This window comes from Electrophorus electricus, chromosome 1 (assembly GCF_013358815.1).
Source record: "Electrophorus electricus isolate fEleEle1 chromosome 1, fEleEle1.pri, whole genome shotgun sequence".
Taxonomy (NCBI): domain Eukaryota; kingdom Metazoa; phylum Chordata; class Actinopteri; order Gymnotiformes; family Gymnotidae; genus Electrophorus; species Electrophorus electricus.
The window spans coordinates 113,178-130,011 of record NC_049535.1 but is presented as its reverse complement, the minus strand read 5'-3'; the positions used below and the strand labels follow the sequence as shown (position 1 = coordinate 130,011).

At 38.4% G+C, this 16,834-nt stretch overlaps 2 protein-coding genes across 15 annotated transcripts in view; one reads left to right on the top strand and one right to left on the bottom strand.

The window, feature by feature from the left end:
* Positions 1 to 3,471, bottom strand: part of vps13c (vacuolar protein sorting 13 homolog C) — a 46,821-nt gene extending 43,350 nt beyond the window's left edge. For all 12 annotated transcript variants that reach the window (XM_035533096.1, XM_035533097.1, XM_035533102.1 and 9 more), the window contains exons 1-4: positions 3,268 to 3,471; positions 2,199 to 2,242; positions 1,842 to 1,884; positions 631 to 726 (exon numbers count right to left, since the gene is read on the bottom strand). In XM_035533096.1, the coding sequence (XP_035388989.1) occupies positions 631 to 726; positions 1,842 to 1,884; positions 2,199 to 2,242; positions 3,268 to 3,367 (283 nt within the window). In that variant the 5' untranslated portion in view covers positions 3,368 to 3,471. The remainder of the gene's footprint in view (positions 1 to 630; positions 727 to 1,841; positions 1,885 to 2,198; positions 2,243 to 3,267) is intronic.
* A 2,980-nt stretch (positions 3,472 to 6,451) lies between these two features.
* Positions 6,452 to 16,834, top strand: part of LOC113584703 (talin-2-like) — a 44,692-nt gene continuing 34,309 nt past the window's right edge. For 2 of the 3 annotated variants that reach the window (XM_035527963.1, XM_035527951.1), the window contains exon 1: positions 9,885 to 10,202. The gene's annotated coding sequence lies outside the window, so the exon portion shown is untranslated. Of the gene's footprint in view, positions 6,517 to 9,884; positions 10,203 to 16,834 lie in introns of those variants that run through there. The other variant, XM_035527960.1, reaches the window with a different exon arrangement.

Genomic DNA, 16,834 nt, shown 5'->3' with positions numbered 1-16,834 from the left:
ACAAATTTCAAACAATAGAGCAAAATATTCTAGCACTTAATAACGTTACTAACGTTACTAACCTTACATTTTTACATCTTGCATATTTCACAGATAAAAGTCCACAAACGTGGCATATGGGTTAGATTTTACAACACTAAGATGACCTTTTGTTCCCTTTAAGATATTTTAACATTTTAAGTTGTTACTTAGTGACAAGTAGCACTACCCTTGTGTTGGCCAGTGTTTATGGAACAACTAACAATATCTTACAGCGCCCCCTAAGGGCAGTTTCATAATAAAGTTAAATTCAGCTACAACACGTAACCCTGCAGTAACCCTACAGCTATGACAGCTGTCAGGTAGACTGATTTTTTTCCTCCTACTTAATTCTAGACATGCCAGACCTACTGGGTTTTAGCCAAAGAACTGAAGAGATGATGTGTTTTACTCCACAATCTTCAAAACATTCCTCAAGGGCTCTGATTAGATCTGGCAAATCAGTTAATGTCAAGTACACGTTGTCCACCTATTTAACACAACTGAGAAATAGACCACAGTGGACTGAACAGTGAGAAGGTTTTTAGTTCCATAGCATTAGTTTACTGCATTTAAAGAAAAAAAAACGGGGCCCAGAAAGGAAATACTCACTTGCTCCAGGCACTACCAGCAGATAGAGGCCGTCTAAGGTAGCAACAACAGCCTCGCTGTACAGGTTCTTCCATGGGATCTTTAAAGTTAATTTTCCTACAACAATATTACAAAGTAATATGTCATACAGAACTAAGTTACATTCATCTATAAAGTCATGCTTGTATAGCTAAATTACAACAAACAGATTAATGTTATGCTAAAAAAACACCTAGTGTAAAAACGTCAATAAGATCTACTACTCCTGTAGCTTACATGCTAGAGCAGGTAAAGCAAAGTGTTAGCAATCCCAGGGTCATGGGGTCGATTCCCAGGGAGCACACACTGTGTGATATGAACACCAGGGTCATGGGGTCAATTCCCAGGGAACACACACACTGTGTGATATGAACACCAGGGTCATGGGGTCGATTCCCAGGAAACACAAACACACACTGTGTGATATAAACTGAAAAAATATATGTAAGCTGCTCTGGATAAGAATATCAAATACTGAAAATGTAACACAATTACAGCACAACATTGTAGTTAACTGATCACTTAATGTAACTGAATGGTCAAATCAGCATCACAGCTGTGTGGTCCTGACTCCTACACAGGAAAGATGCAACTTTTATCTTAACTCCCTGGACTTCAAGAGCTGGTCATTCCAATTTAACAGGTTAAGAGACAATGATGAAAAAAATCAAGAACTCAGTTTTGAATTTGAGGTACATAGTATTTTTTATAAATTAGTCTAAAGTAGAATACAACAAAAAGAGGCTTGAGTGACTGATACATTTATGGCATATATATACACACACAAGTCTGAAAATGTACAGCAAAAATTATTTTAAAATAGATATTTATATTTCTAAATTTTCTAAGTAAATAATTGCATTTCAGCAATTATTAGTCTGTAGTAAAAACATTCCAGCCAAACAGAGATCATGTGTCCTTCCATCTTTGGGATGTGGGCCTACTCTCCTCTCAGGTGCTTAGTAAACAAGGCTGCTATAATGTCCTTCACAAAACCCAATGAATCAGCATAAAAAAGAAAAGAAAAAGCACTGTCACACCGAGAAATGTTTGGTGTGATGAAAACATTGACCACTGGGGCTGCAGGGCACAGACAGACAGGATATGTTTACGTGTGAGATAATGGTTTATCTGTGTGATGATGGTTCATGGTGGTTTTCACTAGTAGTTTAAAACCAAAAATTGGTTCTTACCAACTTGCCCAGCTTTCACTTTAAATGGAACATCCAGCTCACTCTGAAAGAGGGTGAAATGTTGCTTAACAAGTGTCTGTCTGTAGTGAGAGAATATATACATGCATGCAGTCCTTGCTACTTCCATGGGGCCTTGGTCATTACAGCTATTATGGTTCAAAGTTTCCTAGTAGTTTAGATAACTAACGAACATTGTCCACTGTGTCAAATTTAGCACCTAAACAGATTTAACAGCCACACAGAGCAGGCTAACACTAGCCTGAGTTCCCTATTTAGCAACAAGATTGCCTAATAATACAAAAGAGCACTTAATTATCTGAACATCTACCATTAGGTGAAAGTGTTAAGTGTCCATACCAGTGCATTCTCCTTTACCCTCAGGTTCTCCAGAACAACATTACCTAGAAAAACACACATTCAAATCAAATAAAATGAGAACATAAATGACAGAATAACAATTAAGGTCTCAGATATAATTTAGTCTGGAGCTTCATCACTGTAATTCAGTTCTTTTGACAGTAATGTGGATGCTCCAAAAGGACTTAGCAAAGGTAATTAAATAGAGCACACTAGTGGGACAAAGTGAAAGTAGTGATAGAATCGGTGTTTAAGTCAGTGCAGTCTGTGCTAAGAGAACACAAGAATGTGGTTGTCAGAACTGGACAAACCTAGCTGAGAAATGATTTAAGGCATGAGAGGGGAGTGTCACATCCTTACTGAGCTCATGCTAATACAAGTTAGAGTAACAGAGGCAATACAAATATTAGGTTAAAAGACACAGCCCAGGATTACTAGCCTAATACACACCTGACAGAAAGAATTAAAGACTGCATGTTAACTCTTCATAGTGCGGGGAGTAATGTGACACGGGGAGAAACAAATTACTTCCTCCTACAGTATTCTTCAGTGCAGATAGGTGAATATAACTGAAATCTTAATTCTAATAATCATAATACTGCTTAATCATAATTCAAAACATGCACTGAAATGTCTTTAAAGAACCAATTTTTAAAACTTCATCGTACATTAACTATGACCTACTGGACACTTTAGGCTAAGAACCAAGCTATTAAGATGCTGTCCAGCGCTCTTATACAGGCGAAGGACGCAAGCAGTACTAATAATGACAGGACTTTCAATTCGTACGGATCCACCATTTCAATAATGCACAAACCAGATGCATCACTAACAGCCGGAACCACACGCTACACATATGACCAATCCCTCCCTAGCAGGGCTTAGTGCTTATACTGCCGTACTAGTAACTATCTCCTAGCTAACCTTGGTTAATAAAGAGCAATGTAAGCGCAGTCCAGTCTGTGAAACGGCTACACGGAGACACGACACGGGGAGTTTAGGGTTTTTTAGATCGATTTAGAGGGGTTTTCTATGATCTGGCAGCTACATCTCCCCACTCGGCGCTTACCTCCCCATATGCCAATCTTGAGCTGCGACTTGTCCAGGTTTTCCACGTAGTCCCCAATAAACCTGTTTAGGAGATCGCTGACCAAAGACTCAAAGACCATACTGAAGCTCGACACAGTGGCCCTCTTACAGGTCACAAGCTAGTAATGCCAAAACACTCCTGACTTGCGCGAGCTCTCCTCCCGCGACAACCGTTGCGATTATCTCAAACCTCTCAGAGCTCAACTCATTTGCCTAGCTAGACCTTTCTGTATCACTTTGGCAGACCAAAGAAATCGAGACAAGAGCCTGGACAATGCAGTTCGCGGTACAAAATAAAGTTACTCAAAATTGTATTGACTGAATATGAATGACACTACTAAACGGAGGTTACGTTTATTTTCTTTCGCAGTAATTTAACCGTATATCAGTTATGTAAATGATATATGTTTGTATGTATATCAGCAATGTAAGGGGTACGCTATGTTTAGACCTTTTTGTGCTTTTTCAAGCATTTTAATAATATTTGTGACGATTCTTATTCCAATCCTTTTACATTAAAATTTTAGAAAAAGGGAATAAAACTTTATATGTAATTAATTGTCCTTTACAAACAAGTAATGACTGGACCTGTGAGACGTTCATATTTCAGACCTCAGGATGTGCCACATACGGTGTTCAGGTATGTCTGGGTTTTACTCGCTGCGTTTACAACAGTACAGGCTCCTGCTCCCTTAATCCGAGCTGTGGTGAGAACTACGAGTGTGAGGGTATAAAGGAGAAGGTGCTGCTACTACACCAGAACCAGAAACGTGGGCTGTAGCTGGGATCCTTTACCCTGGACATAAAGAGCAGGCCTCGTGCCCAGATTTCTTTAAGTATCTTAATTTTGTTCCTTAAATTGGCTCTTGAGAAAGGTCATAAGAAAGAGTCTATGAAGATGTCTAAGAATGACGTCTTCTTAAAGTGCAGAATTGATCGCGTCTTTCTTCTTGTAATGAATCCCATCGTTCTCGTAAATTGAAAACATGTGCCAAATAGTCTAAATTAGCATAAGTATACGCCCACAAATAAAACAAAAAAGGCATTAGAGTGCAGGTTTGCTTAATTGCAACTTTATTACTTGCAAATCTGACTTTTTTTCCCCCTTAATTACTGCACAATGCAGATAGACAAATGTAACAATATTTTTATTTCACTGATTATTGAATGGCATGGTTCCCAAGTAACATATCTGAGGTGTTGGTGTAGTGTTTATTTTAAAATATAATGCTTTCTAAATTAATGAAAATATTTACTTTAAAATTTAAAAATATTATAACAAATCCTATAATATTGTACAACTCTAGGAACAAAGATGAACAGTTTTGTACAAACATTTCAGCAAAAAGTTTGTGTAAATGTGTTCTTGAGTGCGTGTGTAGATTATGTTCTTGCCTAAGAATGAATCCAATAAGAAAACATAGATGAATGTCAAAATCTTTGTGAAAACTGTGTAAGTGGGTTTTAAGAGCTTTCTTCTTAGGAAGGATCAGTAAATGAAGCCCATTGTTCTTGAGGAACAGAATGTCTGGTGACTCTGCACTTCTAATACAATTGTTTTAGCTCAATAACAGCTTTGGGTTGAATTAATAAGCCAGATGAGTAAAGGCAGTATAACTGCAGACAGGAACCACTGAGAGGAGAAGCAGAGGGAGAACCACTTACTCCACCACCACCTCCACCTTCACCTGCCTCCATCACAGCCTCCATCTGCCTCTGTTTGCCTTCACCTGCATAACGTGTATCAGACAGGGAATGTGTGAAGGTGTGTGACTAAATGTTACATTCTAGGCCTTAAAGTAATGGTTTCACTTGTATGCTATAAGAGTCAAGTTCTTGTTTCTAGATACCTATTCAGAAATGTATATACGTGGGCCTTAAGTTTCACTTTTTGGTTTAATAAGCTGAATCTACTTAGTAGTTTTCACCAACACTCCTGTATATTGGTATTTGGTATCCTGGTAAACAGGTATTTGGTATACTGTTAACTAGTATATTGGTATTTGGTATACTTGTATTTGGTAAACTGATACCAAAAGACTGCAGGTTGCTTTTAAAATGTAAATTTGTTTCTAAACAAACAGTATACATGCATTTAATGAAACTCATATTACTGAATTGGTGACTGTCTTAATCATATTTTTTCATGAAACTGAAAAGCAATGTGTATTTTAACTAATAAACTGCATATTTAAAACTTAATGAATAATTAGGTAAACCAGATAATCACTGACTGTAATTTTTAACTTTTGTAAGTCACTCTTATCCAGAGCATCTGCCAAATGCCATAAATGTAAGTTTAGATAATTATGTATGTATTCTTTGAATTGCTTAGAGAGAAAAACATGGAAAAACTAATTCGTATGCAAGATGCATGTACATTCAACCTTAAGTATACTTCCTGTAAATGTAAGTATTCTTCCTGTCAGCTGTACATATATACCTATATTTGTATTTTGGATATTTATGTAGGCCTGTGCTGCATTGAGGATGATGGATCAGAGCAAAACTACGTCACGTTATTTTACCTGCTTGTTTCATGGTTCAAAACGTGCGTAAAAGTCATTCTCTTCACACTATAATCCCTAGAGGGCAGTATTTAGCCATATAATTTTTCCACCAAAATATTTATCCTGGATATGTGTCTCTCTCTCTTTTAACACACACAGACACACACATTTCCATCATGCATAATGCACTTTATTTAAATAAAGAAATTTGAAGTAATATGTAAGTATTTGAAATGGAAATGTATTCAGTTTCAAAACACATTTCACTCCCAAATCCTTGCATTCCATATATATAATCTACATGGCAGTTAAACCGATTCAGAGTCTGATTTTGGTTATGGCGTGCTGAATCAGACTTACACTAACAGGCTGTCTAAATTTGGTTATGGCATGTTGAATCAGACTTACATTAACAAGCTGTCTGATTTATCTCCAATTCTTAGAAGTTAGGCTGTTAAATCAATTAACTGAATAATATTTGTTATAAGCGCTATTAGAGTGAGAGAAGTGGAGTACGCTACGTGCTGCTCCTGAGCGCGTAAAGGACTACAATCCCCGACATGTTCCAGGCTTGTGACGCGTTTCCGCTTATCCCAGCCGAGAGCTCGGCTCTTCTCGCCTTCCCGAAGCGACTCGGTATATTCCGTATGAGGGCTTTCCTCTAACGCGGCACTGAGGAGCTGCGAGCTTGCGATGAAACAGCGGTAACAAGGTTACAGGTAAGATGTTACGCTTTTACCACGTCACATATGATCACATATGTTTAGCATTTAAAAAGGTTTTATGTTAACTGCTTGATGTGCTGTGTATCATAGCAAAGTAATCACGTGCAGAATTTCGGTGTTTGTGTAGGGGCTCGAGGGTGCTGTAGCCTTTGGTTGATAGTTTGTTATAGTTACTTTCCCCGACTAATAGACGGTCACAATAAACACAATAAACATTTGCTTTTCCACCTCTTAATCAGAGAGCAGTTTTCATTCAGCTCTTGAGTCTGTCATGCACAGGCCACCACGGATCCTTCAGCTTGTCTGTCATGCACAGGCCACCACGGGTCGTTTCGTGATTTGCATCTGCAGTATAACTTAGTGACCTCTTTAAATGCACTAACGTAGGCTGGGGAACCTGGCTGTCCTGGGTAGCCTGTCATGAACTGCTGACGGTGTATTCTGTAGAAATTATTTAGATCAAGTTGTGGAAAATGGCTCACAAAAAGAGTGGGTCTGTCTGGATTGAATTTCATGGGAAAGCAGTTGGGTGTTACTCGTTCATTCCTAATGCTAAACCTGATCCGTTTGCCTGGATAATTTGCGGTCATTAACAAAGCGAATAAGTTGGGCTCCTTTAAAGGAAATAATTAGCGCAGTTTGTGAAATGCATGATCCTATTAACAACTCACCCTTGTCTGACTGGAGTGTTTTATGGATTATATGCAGATTTTCCTTAATAACAGGGGTCTCCAGCTCGTGTTCAGATGTGCACATGCTCATTCTCCTTTCAGACAAACATTTGTAAAATCTTTATTTCAAACTTTACATTAAATGTACAAAACTTTACAATAACATTTAGGGAATTTAGCTGATGCTTTTATCCAAAGCGACTTACAATTATGACTGAATAGAACTTGAGGCCTTGCTCAGGGGCCTAGCAGTGGTGGGGCTTGAACCACCAAGTGTCTGATTACAAGTCAAGTACCTTAACCACTGATCTAACATAGCCTTTAGACAGCCACAGGTAGGTGTAAAGTCCCCATGGTGCCTTTAAACAGGCTGTCGCCTTCCTCTTCTGAGTTGTTGCAGGTGAGCTGCTCCCAACTAGTCCTGCAACTGATACTTTCTGGAGTAAAATCACTTCATTCCTGCAGGTGGCTTTGAAGGACAGTGTCTCTGAGTTGTGTTGTGTGTTCAGCTCCCTGGGCAAGGTATTTTCAGAGATGGCCTATGATGCATAGTTAGTCATTTATGGATCTTTAAAAGGAAAATGATGTGCGTCTTCCCTTATAAATGCATTGTGTTACTCACACTCTTGATCAAACACAAAAAGCATCACTTTACAGCTGTTTTCCTGCATTTCTTAGCTTACATTGGCACTTTAAGAGAATAAAGAGGACAGGTGACTGGCATTTATTACCTCTGGTATATGTAATGGAATTTGTTATGAGGACCATATAGCCCAAGCAGTTGGGAGCTACCTTTTACATTAAAAAAAATCCAGAGTGACTTACAATTTTAATCATGTTATAGAAGCAGGTAAGTGTAGTATTAGTCTTGCCCATGGACTCTTATTACACTTGCCTAGACAAGGGACTAAGCTGCAGTGCTGTTACCCTCTAGACTATAAAATCACATTTATGTGGATCATGAACCCAAAGCATGCCTGTGAGCTCCAGCACAAGTATTTTAGGTTTCAGGTCTCTGCTGTATGTGGTCCAGCCCATGGGCAAGGGGAATTGCATCTGAACACATTTTCATTGAGAAGCTACAATGTTGCTTCCTCTGTCCACACTGCATCCAGCTTTCAATTACTGAACAATGTCAAGATGACAATGATTTAAGGTATAGGATGCATTTTGCTTTTGTCTTTTTAAATAAATGTGAAACACATTTTATATCAAATATATTGTCAAATATATTGTTGCTGTTTCTCATGAACACTTGCCAAGTGTGTATCTGACAGCCCTCATTTTCATGTGTGCGAGTGTGTGCTTGCATTATGTGAATGCCGTTGAGTGTGTGTGTGTGTGTGTGTGTGTGTGTGTGCGCGCGCACATGTGCAGGCAAAAGCTTAAATCTTATCGTGTGCTCTTCACCTCACGGCTTCTTATCAACAAGAAGAAATATTTTGGATCTGGATAAGAATACTATCTTAATGGTCATAATGTATTAGTAAAATATTGTGCTGTCAGAACAGAACAGGTTGAAAGTTTAGAAGTGATCTGGCTTTTGCTTGGGTCTGGGTCTTATCAGGTCCTAATTGGGTCTTATATATCTGCAGTTTGCCTGTGTGTGAAATACTCACAGTGTGCGAAAGTTATTTTTAGTTGTTGTTTATGCACACAAGGTTATTATAAAGAAAGCGAGGTCTTCTTGATTTACTCTGGTATATTTTGGCACATGGTTAAAAAGACCCAAGTTATTAATTAAATGTTTTATGTTCTGTGATTATCATTTTGTAGTGGGACAATTTTGAACAGTTTAAAGGTGTTTAGTATTAATTTTGATGTATATAACACTCAACGTTCCCTATGCTTATTTTATTATTTAAAATAATTATGGATATTAGTTGTAATATTAGTAGTTAATAGTACATAAAGAATGTGTGTTTACTCTGCTGTTTGTAAGTGTCTTCACCTCAAACATAATGGGAATTTAATGTTTCTTTATTAAATGTACATATCATAATAACATGTTAGTCTCTATCCAAGGACAACTGTGCTTCTTTTAATACCCATGTTTAACGCTTCATTTTCGGTCATAGCCCCTCCCATGCTGGTTATAATTAGCGGATGCATTTCACGGTATATTAGTGTCACACAGCCTTAGCTGGTGAGAAGACTGTCCAAGGGTTTCCCCCTGGAGGACACAGAAAGGAGAAGACAGCTGGAGTCTGATTCTGAGTCACTGGAATGTTCTGTGCCACACAAACCTGAGAGACTGGTTGGCACTGTTCTCAGCATGTGTTCACACTTTCTGCACCACAGTCTGATATGACCCTGCATGTATTTGCTCCAGACCTGAGTACAGATCACTACAGGCTCTGTGCTAAACAGGAGTCTGGCAGTTGTTAAATACTAGATGCTCTAAATAAATCTAAATAAATATCTCTTTGAAGATCAAGCTCCAATGTGCCTCCTAAAGTGAGTTTTACTCAGTCTAATCCCTGACTCTTCCACTGGTGGTTTAATCTGAGTCTGCCACTCATGGTTTAATCTGACTCTTCCCCCAGCAAGTGTTGTGACCATTAATCACACAGTAGAAGGATGACTAAAGGGCTTTTTAAGAACATGACTGTGAAGTGTCAGGCACATCTGGTTTTGTTTACCCACTGAAACACTGAATAGGGGCTTGCACTCAGCAGAATGGTTGGTGTTGTGGAGCTTCTTGAGTCCGGGCCTATTTCGGATGCCTCTCTGATGCCAGGTGCTTTGACTCAACCCTGAGACTTTGCCTGTCACCTCTAGTGTGGTAAGAGGATCCGGAAACAGTGTGCTATAGAGGGAAAGGCTGTTTGGGTTGGCACAGCTGTTAGCTGTGGCAGCGTCCTGCGTGTGACAGAGCTGTAGCTGAATTTGATTCAGTGCCGTGAGGACTGAGCCTACACACTCCTGAGTGCACCATGACTGGACAGAGGAGACGGTTACTCCTCAACTAGAGGGACCTCTGGCTACAAAGAGGACTGGAATTTGAAGGTACTGTCTAGTACGGGCTATGCTGCCGTGTAGCTGTTTTCTTATGTCACTGTGTTTTTATTGTTTTTGATCAGACTCTCGCTGCTGTGCAGTCTTATGTGCTGGGGCACTGTAGTTTTGGAGAGACTCCATGCAAACCTACAGGGGAATAGGAGAACATGGCCCATGGCAGGTTATTCTGGGTTTTCCCATTAGAGCTGTCTCGTGTGTGTGTGTGTGTGTCATAGACCTCTCTGTTATCTGCATGTGTGTCTGTGTCATTCCCAAAGCATTATTTTTCTTTCTCTGATTTAAAATGTTTTACTTGCAAGTCTTGTGTGCATTCATGATTTTCTTCTTTTCATTAAGAATAAAGAACTCTTAGTCCTGAGGTGTTGTGACATGGTAAAACAGGGCAGAGTGTAACTGTCATGAATGTTTATAAAGTAAACCAACCAAAAACATGTAATAATTTACAACTAAAATATTCATCTACCCAATGTCCAAAGATTTTCAGAGTTGGTCGGACATTGTAAGTAGCTCCAAGAAGAAGTGTAAGAAACTCATCCATCCATCCATCCATCCATGGTATGCATTGATGTCACTTTTCCACCAGAATGTGTCCCTTCAATCAAACTGAGTGGCAAAACATTCTGCAACATAGTTGTGTTTATTAAGGGAAACGGTGAAACCAGGAATGAAACAAGCGATTGCTTAAATTCAGATTGCCAAAGAACCATGGACATCAACATGTGGCCAGGAATCAGGTTTCCTGATGTTTATATGTAACCTTTTTGGTTCCAACACTAGGAAAATGCACTAAGCAAAGCTGAGGGTATACAAACGCCGTGACACCTGATCGCACATCAAGGTGGTATTTGCTGCTTACATTAAAGTGATGTGGAATCAATGGATATTCTGGTTGTTTGATCATGTTTGTACAAATATTTGTATTTTATTGCAATTTTTATTTGGAAAAGCTAGCTAGGTCTAATTTCTTTGTAGATAACAGGTAAGACAGATAACGGACAGGTGAAACATTTGATGTATTCATTTGTGTGTTCATTTTACGTGTCTTCATTACAAATATAACTTCTGAATCTTAAAGGTTAAGTGGCTAACTGTCTAAATGCGGTTTGGCTTGGATTAATAGCTCCTCATTTCTTTAGCTTTTGGGGGTCTGTAAAAAGAGCTCCGAATTCTTGCTGAATCTGTTGGTACATTCACAGAACAGCACTTTCATGTTGGAGATGTTTTGTGTTTCTGTGGCAAGCTCACTGTACACTAATTCTGCCACTCAGTGGGCTAAACTGTAGTGACTCCCACCAAGTATGAGGTCACTTGCATACTATCTATAGTATTTGTATCATGCAGGGCCAGGTAGGCTGTAGGTGATGGATACTTTAAAACACAGCAAACTCACCAATTCATTTGAAATATCTTAATACATTACCTGTGTTAATGAAACAAATATGTCTGGTCCTGGGAATGGAAGAGCCAAGTCTTGCATGATTTTAGCACAGTGGCATTGTGTGAGACTGGGCCAAAGCTATAGGTCTAATTAGAACATTCATGAAAGAATGGTGATTAGGCCTAGTCTCAGAAACTGACCAATGGTGATTAGGCCTAGTCTCAGAAACTGACCAGTGGTGATTAGGCCTAGTCTCAGAAACTGACCAATGGCCTCTGTGCTAAGTCATATCATTTATTTGTTTTTGTACAAAAACATAATTCAGACTTTGACCTACTGTTTTCTGTCTAGGTAAAATATTTCCACATCAGTTTGAAGATGTTTTTAACATACTTGATCAACCCAAATCTAGTAGATCTGGATGCTGACTTTCTAATTCCTGACTTTGATCTAAGTTTGTAAAGTGAATAGACACATACTAATGCAGTGAGACAGTATGTTATATTTTAAATTTTATTGTTGAAAGTTAAGGGTCAATTTCATTTATCTTATAAGCATCTATGGAACATGCTCTTGGCTGATATGACGCACCCTCCTCAGACAGAGGGCTGGCAATGCTGCTGTATGTAGTGACATGTTCAGGTCAGGGGGTCAGGTCCATAGATGAGGTGTTATGAGTACATGCTTACAGGGGGTAGTGTGTTCACATAGAATGTGTGATGTCCTGAATTTGTTAACTCATCTTAACAGATCAACATGAAGGCACTAAGTAAACCAAATTACCCAGAATGCTGCATCTCTGCTCTGGTGGTGTAGAAGACAAATAAACTTGATCTTGGGTGAGAGAATATGACCCTGCCTATTGTGAAGGGCTCTAGCCCAGCTCATGGGTGTCCTGGTTGATTAAGGTGAGGACTGACCCCAGCCCAACTCTGCCCCCAGGTTCTCCTCACCATGGAATCCGCCCTGGTGGATGTGGTAATATAATCATTCTTATATTACAGGGCAAAAACAATGACCATTTATAAAGTTTATTTTACTGAGTGTTTTTTTTTGGGGGGGGGGGGGGGGGGGGGGGGGGAATTAAATGTTAAAGCCCCAAGAAACTTAAATCTGTAATTAATCCTTAATGAGGTTGATGGCAGGCACATCATATGCAGGTACAAAGTAGGAATAACTGGTGACTTTCTAAGGTCTACATGTCCTACATGTATCCCCTTTTGATGGAAATTGGTCCCATTTTTGGGTAAAGGTTGTGTAAGTTTCACTTTGGGCTGTCATTAGTCACTTTCATCAAAAAACATGCTCTAAAATCCAATATTTTTATCTAGAATGTGGTAGAAATGTTGCCAGTATTTTATAAAATAAAACAAAACTGCTCAGCCTGGTCAAACACTTACCCATCAATTGTAAAACTAGAAAAACTGATCATTTTGTAGTAGTCTCTTATTTTTTTCCGGAGCTGTATATTGGTAGCGTAACATAGCTGTCTATCATTTTGTGTCATATACATTTAATTAGCTAGCTAGCAGTGTATTTCTAAGTTTGTTATTAACTAAGTTTAACATGTTTGTTTCATAGCAGTGAATAGTTTTGCTTTTGATTGACGTATTGGGAGCAGAGAAAATATGTACGATGGCACAGTAGGTGTAACTTCTTGATAGACTGTGTCCATATGTATGATGACACAGTTGGTGTGAGTCCTTGATGGACTGTACCATTACTTCTGATGTCACTGTAGATATGAGTCCTCATTGGACCATACCTTTTACGTATGATGTCGCAGTAGGTATGTGTCTTTGGTGGACTGTATCATTTACGTATGATGTCACACGAGGTATGAGTCTTTGATAAACTGTACCATTATGTATGTCACAGTAGGTATGAGACATCGATGGACTGTACCATTACTTATGATGTCACTGTAGGTATGAGTCCTCGATGGACCGTACCATTATGTATAATGTCACAGTAGGTATGAGTCTTCAATGGACTGTACCATTACGTATCATGTCTAAGGTTTTTTAATTGAGATACAGCCATCCTGTTTTTTCTTTCAAACTACACTGGATATTAATATTATAATATTAATGTTAATACATATGCTGCAGCCTCCCCATCATATAGCCTTTTCTTCTGGAGGCTCTGAACTGTTCCATGTGCCTGTGGCCCCCTCTAGAGAAAAGGCGAGGAGTTTAAACACCAGTGCTGCATTTATGTAGCTCTGTATAAGGGTGTGTGTGTGTGTGTGTGTGTGTGTGTGTGTGTGTGTGTGGAGTTTATGGCTTTGAGACAGCTTGACTGGGATATCGGCTAGGGCCCAGGAGCAGGAATCTGGAGGAGTAAACACATGTGCACCCATGCAAAAACATGCATATACATACACTCATGTTGCCAATCTCTTGCTTTCTCTCACTGGTAGTTTTCAAAGCAGAATCTCCAGTTCCTCTTCCTCTCCTGGAAAAAACTTTTGTTTCATGCTGTCTGAGCTCACTAATGTCACTATGAATACAACAGACTTGGACGAGCTTGATCTCTGCCTCCTCATGGCCCTGTCTTGTAAGTGATAGAGTTTCTTCTGTTGCAGTTGTGGCTCTGCACTTCGTACGCTGTTTCATTATGTCCATGGTTTCAAGATCTGTTTCTGTGGTTGTGTAACTACAGACTATATAACTGCATTGTAGTTGACTTGGACTTTTGTTGTCAGTGACAAAACGAATGTCTGGTTTGGTTGTGTTAGGTCAAGGTGGGAGCTGCTTTAGTGTACAACAGCAAAGTCCATTTCATCTCAGTCAAAAATGTTTGGACTGTTTAAGACATCCAGAACATACTGGAAATAATGGGACAACCTGCTACCTGAACACGTAATGTTAGTTAACCAAAAATTAATACTCCAAACAATTTTGGATGCACATTACATGCTAATTAAGTAGAATGATCTTGAAAAATATGATCCTGTTATTGTATGGTTAACCAAAACAAAACTGGGTTAGAAAAACAAAACTTTAAAATGGTACATCTATCTGTCAAAGGATTTTAGCAAAGTAGTATCTGGCAAAATAATTAATTACCTAAAGAAAATTAATACAGCTACAATTTCACTAGTTCTCAAACCTAATAAGAATCCTTCCATACCCTGAGGTTATAGACTATTTTCATTAATACAAGTTGCAAACTTAATACAGACACAAAAATTATAAACAGGATATTGGCCACAGAAATGTAAACATTAGGTCACATTTAATATAATCAGACAGGTTTATTAAAAGGTAGATGGTCATCAACTGATGCATGCAGGCTACTCAATATTCATCCAGTCAAAACTCACTCGATGCATAGAACGCCTTCAACTATGTCAAGTGGACGTTTCTGTTTGCCACACTGCACAAATTTTGGCTTTGGAGAGTCATGTATTAAATGGGCTAAAATATTACACCCCTCACCCTCATTCACATTAAACACTAATGAAGTCGTATCAGTGTTCCACAGAGGCAGTTGACTAGGTGGTAGTTTTCCCTTCCTATTCATCATTTACATTAAACCCAATATGCCAAAACATAAATATTAATGGAATTCAGACATGAGAAACTGAACATAAAATTGATCTGTATGCACATATTTTATACTTCCTGCAGAATCCAATAATCTTAATAAGAGACCATGCAAACTATACAATTATTTTCTAAAATCTCAGATAACTAAATATTTAAATCTATAATCTTTCCACTACACATGAATAAAACTAATAAAGCAATGCAGTTATTACCTGTGTACTCACAGCTATACAGAGGTGTACTCACAGCTCTACTCGCCAGCACTCGACTATACTCAGAGATGTACTCACAGCAGAGCTTCAACCTGAACCAGTACTAAATGCAGGCTGGGAGCAGCAAGCTAATGTTAGTGCCAGGGAGGAGTTTGTTGATGTACCACTAACAAAACCACATAAAGCTAGGCAGCCAACCACGATGTTAATAATCATGTTAACATAGATCAACGGCCCGATTATTGGTCAAAGGATCAAATAAATTTTATGTTGTGAGCATTAGTGATATCTTATAGTATCCTGAAATATCCCCAATACAAATAATACTAAATAAATAAACGTGTATTTATACCAAGAGCCATACTGAGCCATACTACATTACTACAAACTCCTTGTATTCTCATCTTTACATGCACCCCTGCCTCACCTACACACACACGTCAGTGCACACAAGTATCAGTATATATTGTCATCTGCTATCGGCTGCTATATCTTCTTTACCATAATTATAATTTAAATTTATTCAAAATTCTTTTGCGCTTTCTCTCTCCACCTGGCTGGCGCTAGTATTCTGTCCTGGGCTTCCGTGCATAAGCTTAGGTGCTTGTTTACACACTCATTTCCAGTTTAAAGCATCACTAACTCGAACATTCAGATGGTCTCTCAGGAGGGTTAAGATTCTGCTGTATTTAAATTAATTAGTGCAGGCTTCCTTCTGTGCTTTTCTAAGGACTAATATTATTGTTGTAGAACACAGACTCAATATCATAAATTACTGGTCTCAGAAAATGGTTTTATTTAAGTGGATATATGTTCCGTTGACCTCTGAATTAGATAGTGGATCAAGAAATGTTTTAAATGTTTTAACTTATCATTTGCCTCCAAAAGTTACAGATGGACTGAGAATATATTTAGTAGTACTATAGACTAGCCTACAGGTTATCTAATTTTATACTTTGTGTATTATATATTTATTTATATTAATTTTACTATACATCTTTGATATATAGTTAAGGTGAGCTAAAGTTAGTTTTCCTTTTTATTTTTATTTTTTGAAAAAATCTTAAACCGATCACAGTCTTGACTTAGGGTTAACCCTGACCCTGACCCCTGACTACTACAAAGTCTTGTTCTTGACTCGGACTGCTGTGTCAGTCTGACCATACTCTAATGTTCTAGACTGTACAACTAGCCAGTGGTTTTCTGTTGTGTACACAGATGCAGCTTTTGTATTCCCAGTTCACTGCTGCACTACACACCACTCCACTACAAGATTCAAGATTCAAGAACTCTGTTGTGTGCAAGCAGAGCAAATTTGCACTTGTCAACTTTAAATGGTGCCTTTTATATTTGAGTCACACATTTTAAAGAACCAAAACCACAGGAATAAGTTATAAAATATAAATTATAAGTGATATAAGAGTACAGAATCTAAGCAATATAAAGTGCTACCTGAAGTAATGGAGTGGTGGTGTA